Genomic DNA, 17457 nt, shown 5'->3' with positions numbered 1-17457 from the left:
AGTATGGATTTTGTGAAAAATAGAGACGAAATCAGTATTTTAACGTTGTTAACTCCGTCCCTTCTCCATCCTTTTTTTGTAATGTGCAGCTGACAAACAAAACTGTTGAGTATGCTGTACTGTGTGTGTATGTGCAGGTGAATTTGTGCTGTGCGCGTATGTATAGTTAAAGGCCAATAATCCTCAGGCCTTGAGATCAGGCTCTCAAATTAGATCTGATCCCATTAGGATTATTAGCCAAAATTATCCAGGGTTAGTAAAGATAGTGGGGATTTAAACAAAGAAAGCAAGGCATGAAGATGAACATGAAGAAGAAGGAAAAATAACAAATAAATCAGTGCAACGGGCAGGTAAAAACTAATGTAAGGAAACACAGGGTAACTGCTTTGCTGTCTATCACTGACAGGTGCATGCTAAAGCCATCAGGCTGTACATTATTTTGTAAGCATTTTCTGGGCTAGATGCTATTGCAGGTCATCTGTGTTAAGTACTTTGGGAGAGTATTATATGCCTTTATCTTACAGTCAGCGGTAGAGGAATGACAGGAAACTAGGGGATAGAGAGAGGGGATTGACATGTAATAAAGGTCCCTATCCAGTCTCAACCTGGAACATTGCGTTTTATGGTCTGTTCCTTTAAACACCTCAGCCACCAGGGTGCCTCAGCAATCAGTGAACAGATGAGAAGAGAAAAGGTCAGGAGCGCTCAGACAAAATAAATAAATGAAGATGCTCTTTGATAGGAAACACAACATTTCAAAAAAAAAAAAAAAGAAGAAGAAAAAGGTCCAGGGCACTGTACTGGCAAAAATATTAAAAGATTTTATTTGGATGGCTATTTCATGTTGATATTACTAGTACATTAAAAAAGTTAAAATAGTAACAACCCACGTGTAGCGACACAAAAGGCTTTCTTCGGGGTGTCCCACCTTTTGTCACACTGACTTTGAAAACATTACTGGTAACCTCTCTGTGCATCAAATGTGTCATCAAAATATCTTAAAGACCAGAAAGCAAGTTGTTTGAAGTCACTCACGATCGATTTGGCTTTCCGCCTCAGCTTTTCATGCCTTTATGTCAGTATTGGTGCTAGATGCAGGCACGCAGAGCTACGCCGGGGTTTTACTGTGACCAGACTTCAGAGACTGACCTTGTCCTGTCTAAATCACCTGTATGGCTGCCCAGGCGCTGTGCCCCAGCTACTCTGTAAGCAGAAACATTATCAGGCACACTCTATGCACACTGTGTAGCTGTGAACCAGAGAGCGGGGAAGGGATGGGTGATTTAGGATGCTTAGACGAAGTGCAGTTTTCCCTGGAAGCTTGTGGCTTTTCAACGGCATATTTTAGATAAAGGTTGTGCACTGTGTGTGTTAAGGTAAACAAATAAATGCGATGGGTTGCCCTCTCTTATCCTCGTCTCCCTCCATCTTCTGTTTCTCCTCCAGTGCCTGCCTCCTTTTTCCTCGCCTCAGTTTTCTCTTCTTCCCTCTCTTTCTCTTCATTTTCCTCTTGCCTCTTTCTCCATCTCGTCTCCATCGCTCCCTGCCCCACTACTCCACTACCCCACACCCTCTTCATCCCTCCATTCCGCTCGCCCTCCTTCCTCCTCCCTCTCTCCTCTCCTGTCCAGTGGCGGTTCAATGATGCAGTGATTCATAGCTGCAGTAGGCGCTGCCTGATGGTCACGTGACCAAAGCCTGCCTGACAACATGGGCAACAACACAGCCCTGCTGGTGTGTGCGTTCGCCACATGCTCACACTCTCCCATACACACACACACACACAGGCACACTCTATCACACTGGCGCATGCTCATATCTTCTCACAATCTGATATAAACAGCATCACACTGATGCATCGATGGATGCCAACACCCTTCGCAACGTAGCCAGCTTTTATGATTTTACTGATATTACCACCCATTATGACAAAACAAGCCTCTCAGCAGTATCTGCGCAGCAAATATTACCGTCACTGATGCACAGTGCAACACTCAGCCCTAATGCATTATTTATAATCCTATGCTTTATCTTTATAACTTAGAAACGCCTGTAGTTCATCCTGCTTACTGTTGCAGTCACTAGCATCCATAAAGCCAGTGTTTATTGTCATAACTCTCTGTGGTGTGTTTGTGAGTTCATTGCTGCTTCCTGGTGTGTTTTAGGGCAGCAGAGTTGTCAAGTGTTTAGGGTACTATCTCAGTGTCAGACAGCTCATGTGTATTTTTTGTTACAATATCTGTTAGCAGTGAACTACTTTTACTCAGCCAAGAGGAAATACTCCCTAGCTCCCTTTTTTAAAAGGATCAGTTGGTCTGATAACATATATATATATATATATATATATATATATATTTATTTAATGTACAGACTGAGTGTGTGTGTGTGTGTGTGTGTGTGTGTGTGTGTGTGTGTGTGTGTGTGTGTGTGTGTGAGCTACCCAAATGCAATGAAATCTCAATTACACAGTATTAAATTCTTTTAATTCCAGTCATATGAACTAACTCTGTCTACCTTGTTGGCACTGGATGCTTGACATACTTTTCCACAGTAGCACTGAAAAATAGCTCTCCTCTCTTCCTTGTTGTTTTCCTTTGTGCAGGTGGAGCTGGGCAGGAAGCAGGAAGTGGTGGTTTACGATCAGAGTTCCAAAGAAGCAGGGCACCTGTCCAAAGATGGCTTCGTGCACATCCTGATGGGGAAGTTGGAAGGCACCTTCCACAAAGTCTCCCTGCTCACTGGTACGCGATAGAGTGTGGAGCATGAGTATGATGATGACGACGGTGTTTTGTGTTTTTATGTAAAAAAAACAAACAAAAAAAAAACAACAACAACATGTTCCTTCATCCAGAATGGACATTTCTCTATTTATTATACACTTCCTAGTGTACAGCGGGCAGGTGCGCCTCACCTCACCACCCTTGTCTGATTTGAGTGTAGTTGTTTGTCATTCTACAGTTTGGTCAGCAGATGTCACTGATGAGCACAAAAGGGGGGGTCATCTCCTCACATTAGACTAGTTGTTCCTCATTTCCCAACTGGCAGTAATCACACTTTCACAGGTTAACAGGTATGTGTGGAGTTAGAAAGGAGAGGAGGAAGTGTAGAAGCCCGGATAAAAAGCCTCTCTGATGAACTCTTTGATGTTTAAGCTTCCCCGGAGTCGTTCTCTTACCCAGCATCACTGAAATAAAGCTGAAGCTTAACTTCAATCCTCTGGCCTTATTTACCACAGTTATTATCCTGTCATAGTGTCCACTTAGCACACTTAGACTTATAATTGAGCCTCAGCAAGACTGTTAATAGCCTCGTTGAGCTAATATCTCGATTGCGGTGGCTGCAGCTTTTCATTACGCACACATCCACCAGCAGAGGCTTATGAGTCGGTCCCAAATGTGTCAGCGCAGAGAGGGGAGTGTAATCTGCCTCAATCCGGACTGAAAATGAGATGGCAGTAGCATGCTGCTCAGGCAAATCTCTGTTCTCTTCTCTGCATCCCCCAATCTTCTCCTCCTCTCAGTTTTCTCCCTCCGCTGGGAGATTAAGCGCTTTTTCATGAGTCATTCATAGATGTGGAGGATTGCCTCAAGGCACCCGGGCTCCACAATTAGGCACAGTCACAGAGATGTACCGAGCACATGCTTAGGCAGGGCACAGACACACACACATGCAGCCATGTTCGATATCACACACACACTCGCGCCGATTGTCTAAGGAAGCCAGGATTTTCCTCCTCAGCTTTTTTGATCAGACATCATACCCTTCTTAATGATAGACCCCTTGTCAGCGATTCCCTCCTCCTTATCAGTCGCCTCAGCTCACTCTCGCTATGATTCATCTGGAGGAAAAAAAGAAGAATCGCACTTCTTCCATTTCTGTCCCCGCTTTTCTGCTGTTTCCACGACAACAGTGGCAGAGAATATTCCCCAGAAGGACTCAGCCAATGGCGTTGGCTGTTGTTTGGGTGGTTGAATTATTGGGGTTAGTGGAGCTAGCAGCCTGTGTCTGTGAATACTTGATGTTTATGTGTGTATGCATGGATTTGGGTGGGCAGATTTGTGCTTGATCACATGTGGATGAGTGCTGCAGGATTTGGTTGTGTGTCAAAGGAGAGGAGAGTTTTCATGAGAGAGATGGCATGAGAGACAAGAAGGAGAAGTGGTTGCCAGGGAATTTGTTTTAAAGCTTTTGAACAGATGCTTCTTAAATCATTTTAATTAACCAGACATGATGTGAATTAGCAAATATACAGGGAAGACTAATTTAAGTCATTCAGTTCTTTGTACAGCCTTTGTTTTACAATCAACAAAAGCAAGGAGCCTGTGGTCTAAAAGGGTATATGCAGGGCTTAAAGTATTCCGGCACCAAGCCGGATCTCGGGCGTGCAAAAAAAACAAAAAATTGGGAACTTGCATGCGTTTTAATATTTTCGAGTCAATGGACCTTTTTCACAGCAGACATTTTGACTTGTCATAGTAGGAAAAGCACAGCTGAAATTGATAACCTTAACGATGGCTCAATTCCATCAAGTGTCCCAGTAAGCTGTTTCAGTGAGTCAGCATGCACAATACCAGGGCCTCTCCTAAGTGGAATGCAGCCATCATTAATGGTTTTGAATACACCTGTGCTTTTCATACTGTGACATGCCAACATGTCTGCTGTGAAAAAGGTCTATTGATTTCACCTACCAATCATATGAGAGGAAAGCAGCTCTAACTAACGTTACAAGCCTATCAGAAGCAGAGCAGGGCGGATCCTGGCAACACAGCGTGATTGAGATCCATACGTCACGTTAGCGTTGTCGAAAGCAAGTTCATGAAGCCTGGGGATGATGTCCTACCCATAGTAGTAGATAAAGGACTCAAAAATAAATGGCGCAGGGCGTGGATAGAAGAAGTAGGTAGAGACGGCGAGCCTTTTGGCAGTTGGTGCCAGAAACTGAGAGAGCCTGGTTCTTGTTTCTGCACGTTTTTCTCGAGGAAGCTACTATATGCCAGCAGCGGTAAGAAAGTGCTTGCTCGTCATGAGTTAGACCCCGGTCATGGAGCCGCTACCCGTGCACTCAAACTTACCACGACGTTGCCAGGAGCAACTGTTAACACACCGTTGTCTACAACTGACCGTGTCTGCGACTTAAAAATATGTTTGTGTTTATTGCGGAACATGACTTGTCATTCACAATTTCGCAGCCACTGGTCACCCTGTGTAGAAAACTAGCAGAAGACAAAAAAGCGTTAACTAGCCTGTCGGTTTCAAATCAACATGCGAGTTACATGAATACTCATGGCATCGCACTGCAGTTCAAAATATGTTTGTCTGAGAAGCTAAAGAAAATGCATGTTCTCACTCAATGTTGATGAAGCTACAACCTTGAATATGGATAAACTATTATATATTTTACATTATTTACGTATTTCAGTTACAATTTCATCATACAGCCGTAATACTTGAGAATAAATGGTGCCATTGAAGATAATTCTGTCCGTGCAGTTTCTCTCCCCCCCAAAAAAAAGTTCAGGCTCAGGATTTTTTTCCACTTTAACCCCTGTGTATGTCTTTCTATCTTGAGTACACAAAATTTGTGACCTCAGCTTTAGAGCCTGCAGTGGTACAAAGTGTGAGTGTGAACAAAGTGGGCTCTTCACACATCAGCCACCTCAAGCACACAGGGATAGAATGTTTTTTTTAGCATTTTACTGCTGAAACCATAAATCGATCTACAGAAATGTATTGGCTGCAATTACCGTAATAATCATTTATGAAGCAGAAATGTCCACCCAGCTTTAGAAAATGGTCACAGGCATGTTTCACTATTTTCTAAAATGTATAGGGTAAAGAAAGTTCTCATTAGTTGAGGCCCTTCTTTTTTCCATTCATACCCTTTTTTCCGTCTTTTCATCATTCCTGGCTTTGCTTGGCTTTACCCCCCCCCCCCTCACATTCTTAAAGATTCAAGGTAGTTTAAAATTGCAAACAGTAATCCTCCTCTCTCTTCCCTTCATTCCCTGTCCTCCCTCTCCCCTTACCTCCCTCTTTTCCACCTCTCCCCCTGCCCCTCTACTGAACCTCAGGTTTATTATGTTAATAAATCCTGCGATGACTTCATATCTTATTATGACTTATTTTCAGCCTCACGTATGCAGACCACACAGGCACACGTACAGTACACACCGTGACATTGCTGCAAATCAAGTGAGGGGTAATACGGGTGGGAGGGGATAGGAATGAGGGTCAGATAGGGAGATGAAAAGCAAAGAATCCATAAATGGGATGGACAGGGTGAATAAAAGAATAATCACTGAGCTGTCTGGGGGAAAGAGGATTTTCTGCCCGAAATGTTACTTATGCAGAAGCTTGCCAATGGGAGATTAGGGCACAGTCTTGCAGAGACACACTTCTCTAAAGTAGGTTTATGTTTTTCACATTTTGAAGCAACATTTTAATGACTTGAACTGTCCATAAACTAGGGGTATTCATTGCAGGAAAGATGGGAGATTGGCAGATAATCTGCTTGAATGACATGTTACACAACCATAGTGCGTGTACTGGGAACGTATCGATCTAATAACTATCAGTGACTCCTCTTCGGTTTCTCTCCATTCACTAAATAATCAATAACTCAGGCTCAGAAAGCACACCACTTCCAACATGTGGATGATGTCATGGAGCAAGCCATGTCCCAATAGGGCCATTGTTTTTGTGAATGAGGCAAGTAATCCGGGTAGCGAATAATTCTCTCACCCTGTGTTTACTTATTATATATACATATATATTCACGCAGGATGTGGTGGTGGCAGTTGGAAAATGATGATGTGTCTTTGTACGTATGCTTGTGTACGCGCGTATTGTTTGCGTTATAGCTTCATCGACTGTGTGAAAGTGTTTGTGAGAAACATGTCTCTCTGAGGACAGCAGTATATTTACCACAGCAATGATCTCACCCAGTTGGAGTTCAGGCTGATGTGTCTTGCCTTTTTCAGAGTTCGGACTTTGCGTGTGTGTGTGTGTGTGTGTGTGTGTGTGTGTGTGTGTGTGTGTGTGTGTGTACGAATGTGTGTATTTGTGTGTGTTTTTTAAATTTTTTGTAGAGAAGGAGAACATCGCTTGGTTGGAGCCAGCTGCCTCCCCAGTGGGTCTAAAGTTTGCGTGTTTCCCACCAATCTGCAGCACACAGCCAAACCAAAGACAACACTGCCTGCTAGTTTGTAGTTAGGTGTTGTGTTAGCTGATGCCAACTGTGTAGCTGTGTCATGCGTCACATCAGCTCTGATGTAGGCCTACCAGGATGAAATGTATTGATGTTGGCATCTGAACCGCATGCTCCAGTTTTAGCAGAAGAAGCTGCAGAGACAGCATAGAAAGAGAATAATAATCAAAAAGGGAAAAGAGAGAGAAAAAGAGAGCGAGAGAGAGAGAGAGAGAGAGAGAGAGAGCGAGAGAGAGAACGTGTGGGATATGCACTCAATGTTCTGCAGATAAAAAGAGAGTTGGATAATGGTTTCAAGAGGATGGGAGGTGGTGATAAAAATGACAATGCATTTTATATTCAGTGCGCAATACGTTGTGTTGAAATATTGTAAAAACTGTCAACTGGAAATAAGTACACAGGAAAATAGAAAAAAATGCACAAAAGAAAGATTATAGAAGGGGCTGACAGGAAACGCAGAAAGTTATCTCAGGAAATTAAGGTGTAGGGACAGGGATGCAGCTTTGCAGGTGTGTATTTAATCCATCTAATGTATGTATGTGTGTGTGTGTGTGTGTGTGTGTGTGTGTGTGTGTGGAGTTTTCAGTTGTGCAAGGCTGCTCCTAATCTTCCCTTGCGCCATCTGCCAGTGTTTTTTGCGAGATTACTAAAGCGGCACACGACTGGGTCAAAGAGAGAGAGAGCGAAAGGACAGAAAAGGGAGGCAGAAGCAAAGGAGATAGAGATGAGGAATGGCGGCGCGTGCCGTACGTGTCTGGATTCTCTGTACAGGGAGACTTGGAGGGCAGCGTGTTCGTGATGTCTGAGCACTGACTTAACTTTCAGTCCCCAATTATCATTTGTACTGTTGGTCAGACAAAACAAGCAATTTAAAGACATCACCTTGGGAAACTGTTTTTCACTATTTTCTCACACTTATAAACTAAACGATTAATCAATTCATCACAAAAAGATCTATAGATTTGATGATTTGATAATGAATATGATAGTTGGTTGCAGAACTAGCTGCACACCGGTCAAACAGGGAGCTACCTGTAGATCGGACCTCTCACTCCCATCTGTCATGTACCAGTTAAACAGGCTTGGTGACATTTGAGCTGTGTGACATTCCATACCGTGCACTAACTAAGTCTAACCAGGTTTTGAATGTGTTGTACTTTCACACTAAAAAGTGACACAGTCAGATTTAAACTATACTTTCATACTATATTCTCTTAATTTCTGAGTATGCTGTTAAGTTCCCCTAGAATCTATGGGAACTTGTCATATTTTTCCCCAGTTGTATTAAATATTTTGCTTTGTCTTTGTCAAGTCTAATGGCAGGACTTTTCCAAAGTTTGATTGATATACTGTTTTTGTAAAACTAAAGAAGAGTAGACTATGATGATTGTTATAATATGGTACATACTGTGGTATGTAATTGGGAGGCAGTTTGGGTTTTCGCAGGTTAGCATGCTGACTCCCACGCTGTCAGCCTGCCAGCTCAGTGCAAAAGCACACAGGACGAGACATGGCGAGGACATACTGATGAGAGGTATTAGGACATGAAAGGTGCCTCTCTCTCATTTTCTTTCGCTCACTCTCTTTCTTTCTCTCACACACACTAAAAACACACACACACACACACAGGAGCTGCTGTGTACCCTGGGGCTTTGATGAGATCAGGTTAGGGTGTGACTGCAGCGAAAGAGGTGCAAAGGTCAATACAGTTATGTGTCATTCCTCTGTGCTGTTATACAACTGGGCGGCGACCCCTGTGTGTGTTTGTGTCAGGTGCGTGCGTGCGTGCGTGCGTGCACATCTGAGAGAAGCTGAAGAAGTGAGGTAATCGTGGGAGGCCGAATCTCACAATGCAACCGTTCACAGAGACATTCCAATGAGCTACATAAGGAGGTCTGTTTGTGTCAGTGTGTATGTGTGTTTTTGTGTGTCTGTGCGCATGAATATGTGCATATGAAGTAGTGCGTGCACGAGCATGAGGCAATGTTTGAGAGTGCACGTGTGAGAAAAAGAAAAAGACAAAACAAAAAGAGGAGAGCCATTGAGGAGATGAGGTAATACTCCTCATTTCATCCTGAATGAGTGGGTGTCTTCACGTAGGTCCTGTGTGTGTGTGTGTGTGTGTGTGTGTGTGTGTGTGTGTGTGTGTGTGTGTGTGTGTGTGTGTGTGTGTGTGTGTGTGGGGGTGCATGTGTTCATTTGGCTACATTTATGTGCACTCGTGTGTATGTCAGTCAGAATGTGTGTGGTCGGAGAGCTCATTCAGTGACACAAGCCGTCATTCTGACCCGTGTTGTGTTCCTCAGCCTCCTCAGAGCTGAAAGTCTCGCTTTATGGTTTCTTCTTCTTCTCCTTCTGGAGCCCAGTAGAAAGTCTCCACCTCCTCTAAACCACACACACACACACACACACACACACACACACACACCTGCAGAGCTATTGAGTGCAAGTGTGTGCCGGATGCTCCCAACAGGCACGGATCACACATTTTATGTGATTAGAAACTGCCAAATGCTTAAACGTTTTCACAGAAAGTGCATTCTCTTGACTTGAGATCTTAAGTCCTTTTTAGGGCTAGACAGGAACATCAATTGCCGGAGATACCTGCGTGATGGAGATCAGGTTGACATGATCAATGAGTGAAAGTTATTCACCACTCTGCGCCTCTGGCTGTGTTGGCCGCAATGCCGGTCAGAGAGGTTGTTGTGGTTGTGTGCCTGAGGTCCATGTTCTCCCTTCCTCCGTCCTTCATCTTTCCTCTCACCAGCTTCTCCATCATCCCCTTTCTTAACCTCCCAACCTGCCCTCTCTGCACCTTCTTGCACCTTCTCCCACCCCCTTCCTCTGACCCCTCTCCATTACACCATGGGGAGCTCCAGCAGATCAATGATTTCATTGAGAAGGAGCCAGTGGTGCCATTAGGAGGTGAGCTCACCTTCCCCGGGGAGAGCTGACACATTATTCTCAATGACCTCGTCTTTCTCTCCATCCCTCCTTCAGCCCTCTTTACCTTCCCTCCTATTTTTTCCCCTCCTCCATCTCCTTCCCTCTCTCCTCTCTTCTGTTTCACGGTGCTGAGAACAGAGCTCTATTTTTAGTTCCAGACTCCTGCGGTCGTCACATCTGGCGCCAGTGGCCTCGGTGCTCTCACCCTGGCCTGTAGATACACAAACACACAAGGACACACACACCGGCCCAGCCCCAGCCAGCACCAAGGGAGCACAAAGGTCAAAGAAAATGGCCTACAGAAATATCTATGACATCACCTCCCTGCACTTGAAAAGTGTTACAGATTTTGAGAAGCTGTGGAGCTGCACGGTGGCACAATGCTCTGTTTTCTGCAAACAGCCACGCTGCAGGTATGTAAGGAGCTCCTTTTTTAGGCCCACACCTTGATGAGGGATTGTGCAAATGCTTAACTCGCACACACTCCTGCGAGCGAGCAAATGCATGCACACATGGGCAGACTCAGTCACACATAATATGGTAACAGGGCCCAGAGGAGGCCTGTACAGAGTTTTATGTAACAATGTTCTGTTTCTGCCAGTTCTCACCCCCTCCCTCGTCTGTCTGATTGGCCTCACATGATGAGCTTGATGTCATTTTCCCCTTCTTTCCCTTAAAAACCAGAGAACAAAAACAGGCCAGCGTGTGTGTGCATGCGTGTTTATGCGTCTGTGTGTGTTTATGTGAGCCGTTGCCAAATGTTTCCACCATGACGTGATCTCACTGCTCTGCTTGCCTCCTGCTCCTCTTCCCCTTCTCCTCCATCACTCAAAGTCCTTTGCTGGCTCGGGGGGGCCACACACACACACACACACACACACACACACACAATTCACAAAAGTAAAACAGTCATACGTATATACTCTAGCATGCAAATAAAAGAAGGATGTTTTCTCCCAGATGCACACATAGGAGATGTCATAAATTCCAAGCAGTGCGGATAAAGATTAGAGCTCAAGACGTCAGTGCACACACACACACACACACACACACACACACACACACACACACACAATATTTAAGCCTAGATGTGCTAAAAGCAAAGTGACTGACCTTTTCTATTACTGTATTGTATGCATACAGAATGAGCAACATGTACTATTATGTCCTCAAACTCACAAGATCAGTGTAAAATTTGACCATAATTAAATTGATCTTAATTTACCATTCTCAGGCTCCAAAAATAAATCTTAGTTATGTTGCATTGTTCCCTGGTAATAACCCTTTTGTACAGTATGTCACAATTCAGTTAATAAAGTCACTAAATAACTATTCACTAGCAAGGACCATGGCCACAACAATATGTAATTTAAAGATTTAATGAATGCTTGATTATAACGAATGTTAAGAGCATAGCAATAGATTTGGATGGTGGGTGAGATTGAAAAGAGATGTCGTCTGGTTGGTTGGTCCTGGAGGAGGTACTGGAGACCGGGTGGAGTGAGACTCAGTGTGGGGGTTCCGTCTCAGGTGCTTTCACCTGAGCTGAATTCAAACCTCCCGGATGTTAGAATGAGAAATGGGAGAGGAATGCACTGGACTGAGTAGGAAGGGAAGAGGGTAGGAGGGATGAGGGGATGAAGGCACGAGGGGATGAAGGGTTGAGGGGCTGAAGAGATGAGGGGATGAAGGGATGAGGGTAGGAGGGATGAGGGGCTGAAGGGATGAGGGAGGAGGGGATAAAGAGATGAGGTAGGCGAGAAGTCGTGGTACCAAAGGGGAAGGGAGGGTGGGGCGAGAATGCGGAGACACACAGCACTGAGTGGGTTGGCTTGGAATATAAAGGCTGGTCGGTTATTAGAGGTGTGGTTGAGGCGTGGCCCTGCTCCCGAACCTACAGTAAGTTAATTCATTAACTTCATTGAAAGGCAGTTAGAAAGATTAGATACTTGAGTTTGTTGGAGGATACAAACAAATAGCTAAAGCATGACTAAAATAAAAACAATCAACAAGTGTAGACCTTATACAGAGAATTAAATATGACGTGCATAATTACCTTTGCTCCCGTTTCCTACACGATGCAGTCGGCCTGTATTATACTAAGTAAAGCATGTGGAGAACTCCTGCTTGTACCACAGTGCCCTAAATACTTCTACCATACTTGTTTAAGCTGCTTTGTGTATACAGTCCATTCACAGTGCATACCTTCTGGCTCCTGCTGCATTTTAAATTTCTCTAGAAGCCTTTTGAACATCCCAAGCCGCCCCCTGTCAGGCATTCATCCAGCATGGAATAAAAATAGTTTGTTTAAACTGTTACCTAGGCAGTGTCAACACATCAGGTCAACAGGAGCTGAAGTTGAACAGCGTGCTAACCCAAGCCGGTTTCTCTGTGCTGCTCCCCCATCAGCACCTCATAACTCCAACCTCACCATGGATTTGGGCCAAGCACACCGTAGTTTGGTTGCTGTGCCATCAGTTTACCACTGCAGCATTTATCCTGATGACTCTGACACACATGTGGAGTGGAAATTTCCAAGGGCAGAAGAATACCGGAAAGGAGTAGCTAAAAATTATACTAGTTTATCCTACGCAGAGCTGGGCCGCATCCACCAGATTCCATTCGTGCTCGGACTGCCCACTGACGCTCCTGTCATAGTCATTCCCTGGAACAATGGTGGATTCCTGTTTATCACCGTGCTGCCTTGATGCTTTGAAGCTGTTGCACTTTATCTCTGGCATACCACAGCGCTGCTTCCTTATTTACCCAAGTGGTTGCCATGTTTTTATTTTGTTTTTCCCAGTTGTTTTAATCAGATTTAGACTGCACCTCCGCCATGTGGATGAAGTTCTATTTCTTGGCAGCCTTCTAAAGTGTGTTACAGTATGAGAAAACCCATCGTAATGTGCACTTTGCTAATGAATTTCCCAAGAAAATGACTTTTCAAGGCTCATTGGCATTGAGTAGACTAGTTGCCTGGAGCAGAGCAGATGAAGAATACTTTTCCTGGTATTTACTAAGATTGTAACAGAGGTCTTATTACCATGAATTCATGCTGACCACACAAACTTTTGGGCTGAACCTCTGGGGCTGCCGCTGCTTCCTGATAAAAGCGAGAGATTTTTTCATCGCCACAGCAACAGGCTAATTTTGGAGCTCCAGTCAAGCCCACAGCCCCAGATTGAGGAATGCAGCAGTTTGTGATCATTCCCGGTCCTCCTGATATCTTCCCCCTCTGTGCACACATTAAACACAAACACGCTCACAGAGTCACTCATACACAAACACACATACACACATGCAGGCAGTCCACAGAGAGGCCACTTCCCTTTCTGTTGTGTAACTATTTCCTGTTTATGATGAAGTGACATCAGGACTCCCCGGGGTGAAAGAGGGAGACGCCTAGGGAACTGAGCATGTATGTATACAAATGTGTGTCATGAGTGTTTGTGTATTTTCACTTTTAACAGTGTCTTTTGATTTAGGAAGGGGAAAAAAAGGCCAGAAGTACCAGCAGCCACTTTAAAAATAATTTTTAAAGCACCATAAAACCATTGGCAGGGCGCACACAGAAAATGCTTGCCCAGTTCCTCTCACGGCATCGCGTCATTCCTTCTCTATTGTTCTTCTGTAGCTGGTGGAGTGATGTCACTGCAGCATTGTGGATGTGACAGAATCACGCATATACACACACTCTCCAGGGACTGTAATGACAGGAAAGTCAACCCTGACTGCGGGTGTTGCGATAGCCACGGTCACCATGTCCTGTACGCCCAAATGCAGTCTCCAGGGTGTAACGCCTTACATGTCGAGGCTGAATGAATAGTGTTCAGTAATGTGTTCTTTTTATCTGAATTAATGTGCAGAGTTTTTTTTTTTTTTATGTATACCATATACCATATTTTTTCTAAAAAATCTGTTCCATAATCTTTGATTTAGTATCAGTATTTCAGTGAATTTATTAAAATTGTATCTCACTGGAACGTCAGCAGACATATTTAATTTCCATTTATGTTTGGAAAAGAATGATTTTTGAAAATACTTCTTTCCTAAGGCACCGATTTGCATTTGAGGTCAGTGGGAAAACTTGGATTCGCATTTTTTCTACATTTCATTCCTTTCATTGTGTCATGAGTCATACTGCGTGTTGTGATGAGATAATAGGAGTTGTTGTGTAAAACAATATTGGGTGGGAAACTGATCATACCAGTCCATGACAGGCACAGACAGACACTCTGGATGGACTACAGACAAACACCCTGCTACAGTCTGACACTGTCTGAGTTAATTATGAGACAGGTAGACAAGACTGTGTGTGTGTGTGTGTGTGTGTGTGTGTGTGTGTGTGTGTGTGTGTGTGTGTGTGTGTGTGTGTGTGTGTGTGTGTGTGTGTGTGTGTGTGTGTGTGTGTGTGGACCAGATGGCTTGGCTTCCAGCACTGCTGTCAGGACACTGACTGTCTGTCAGCCTGCCTGCCTGCCTGCTGCACTGATAGGAGCTAACTAACACTGAACTGATCTGAGACCTGCCTGTCAGTCCGCATGTACCAGCGGTACAAACTCATTAAAAACAAACTGATCCGCTGTCAGCTCCTCTCTGTCGGAGCAGTGCATTACACTGCTACTGTGTGTGTGTGTGTGTGTGTGTGTGTGTGTGTGTGTGTGTGTGTGTGTGTGTGCGCGCCAGACATGCAAGAGACCGGAAGAAAGAGAGAGCTAAGGTGTGTTTTCAGTGTGTTATTGCCTTCAAGTGCTGCAAAGAAACCCTGTGCATCCCAGCACAGGCCATTAGCATTTAGAAGAAAAAATCTGTTATGCTCTAGTGAACCTGTGTAGACCAACTCACCTCTGGGGAAATTAGACGAAAGCAGATTGCGCGCACACACACACACACACACACACACACACACACACACACACACATTCTTTATGTTTTTATTCCTGAAGACTGATGCATGGTTCCTGCTCGTATTTACCCTTTATTCTCAATCTCTCTCTCACACACACACACACACACACACACACACACACACACACACACACACACACACATGCATTACTCATCTACTGTATATACAACCTCAGAAAACAGCTGTGAGCCGTCTCACTCCCAGCTAAAAATAACATTCATTTTATATACTCACACTTTTACACAAAGTGAATGCACAGGCTTTATGTGCATGCAAACATACTGTAAGCACATGCCTGCGGTGGCCAGCAGCATTTCACATTGAGCCTTAACTGCCCCTATTTTTTCTCCACGCACACACAACGCTAAACATCTCCAACTGAGATTTTTAAGTAGTTCATCTGGTTTATGATGGCCCGTCTGGTCCTGAAAGCCCCCCTTGGTGTGTTTGATAGCTTACCCTCTTCTCTTTCTTTCTTTGTGTGTGTGTGTCTTTGTATATGCGCTTGCTTGAGTGTATATATCTGTATATCTGTGTGTGTGTGTAAACTAATTTCTTGCTAGTGAGATAGATTTACTGCTGCAGTAGCCCCGGGTGCTGAGCTCCTCCAGGGGGTTAAGTTGTTTGGAGGGCAGGGGGGTCTTCTGCATGACTGATGCGTCTCAGGCCTCCCTCCAGGCTGCACAGATAGAGATGAAACTACCACATGCATGAGCACACACACCCACATGACCAAGTAGTTAATCACAGCGCTGTCTTTACATCTAAGAAGCACATCCCTCCATCTTGCTCTCGTCTTCATCTCCTCAACCTTTCTTTTTGACATAATCGGCTCAATTATCTGTCTGAAAACGGGAGTAAGGGAGTTTTAATAAACGTAGGTGGGAAGGCACCTGGATTAGGAGAGAACATTGACAGTGGCACATATATATATATATATATATATATATATATATATATATATATATATATATATATATATATATATATAGCTGGGCTGCAATACAAAACCCAAACAATACTTTTTGGATTCCTTATTTTGGGGGATATAACCTTTTTGTTTTGCTCAATGCACCAGTATTAAATAAAGACTTTTCAAACAAAATTATATATATATATATTTTTTTTTATCTAAAAGGTTTCCCGATTTAGATCAAGACATATCTAATAGATGAATAAATTACCTCACCTTCAAATCAGTCCAGGCCCTTTCTAATACACACACACCATTACCCACAGCACCACTAATGTCTCCTTGCAATATGACTACATCATTTCAGCTACCATTTCCCTATGGATTCAAACACCCCCCAATTACTTCCAGCACCCCCAGCTACCTAATCACTCCCCCATCTCCTCCAGCACCTCCCCCACCTTCAATTGCTCCATCCCTCCATCCATCCTCCCCTCTCCCTCCCCTGGTGACTACCTCACCCCCCAGGCATGACAGCTGTGTTCTCCTGTAGGCATTACATCACTGCAAGAGAAGCCTTGTTACTGATCCCCTGACAACCAGCACTATCAACACACACACATACACACACACACACACACACCAATACACATGCACATACAGACAGACACTTGTGCACATAAGCTTGTTTTACGCATGTTGGAGTAAATAACTGTCTACCCTGTCCTGTCTAACCCCCGCAGCAATGTCCTCTCTTGTCTTCCTCTCACCTTGCTCCGTTCATCCTCTTCACACATGGTTGCAACACATGGGTTCACACACACACACACACACACACACACACACACACACACACACACAAGGATGAACTCACACACACATTAACTCATCACCTAACCTGCCCTATCCGGAGAATGACGTCTCTCTTTTCCGTGATATCCTGACAGATGATCTGTGGTGTCGGACCGATTCTCCTTTCCTTTCGCTGCCTGTCTCACAGAGGAGTGATGTGGGTACGGGCTCTGACGAAATATATCAAATGACAAATATTTTATTTATATTATAATGTTAGTACAAACTTGCATGCTAGGTTTTTGTGTAGAATATAAATCTAAATAGACTATTTAGGAATTCTTGTTTGCATTGGTCATTTTAGACTGTGATAATAGGTGTGAGGCTCTGTTTCTTGAAAACTGTGGATTAGAACCACACGGGTTTCACCAAATAAATCAATAACTTTATTTGTAGCCAAAGGGTAATTGGTTTAGCTGTGAAAAAGAAACCCAAGATTATTGTTCTCTTCCAGAACAGATAAAAAAACATCCATCTACAGAACCCATATAATTGAGTAAATGTTAAGTGTAAAAGAATTACAGGCGAAGTGCCAAAGTGTTTAGAGTGATAATGCAAATCAGAGAGAAGATAAGCAACTTTCAGGTCACACCTGTCAGTTTACAGCGCCATTACTTCAGTACATTATAT

General features: G+C 43.9%; 1 protein-coding gene across 3 annotated transcripts in view; it reads left to right on the top strand.

Moving 5' to 3' along the window:
• dusp8a (dual specificity phosphatase 8a) overlaps positions 1–17457 on the top strand; it is a 45492-nt gene that overhangs the window by 15205 nt on the left and 12830 nt on the right. For all 3 annotated transcript variants that reach the window (XM_031282739.2, XM_031282740.2, XM_031282741.2), the window contains exon 3: positions 2603–2741. In XM_031282739.2, the coding sequence (XP_031138599.1) occupies positions 2603–2741 (139 nt within the window). The remainder of the gene's footprint in view (positions 1–2602; positions 2742–17457) is intronic.

Source organism: Sander lucioperca, chromosome 7 (assembly GCF_008315115.2).
Source record: "Sander lucioperca isolate FBNREF2018 chromosome 7, SLUC_FBN_1.2, whole genome shotgun sequence".
NCBI lineage: Eukaryota > Metazoa > Chordata > Actinopteri > Perciformes > Percidae > Sander > Sander lucioperca.
The sequence above is the reverse complement of the archived record's forward strand: the minus strand, read 5'-3'. Positions and strand labels throughout refer to the sequence as shown.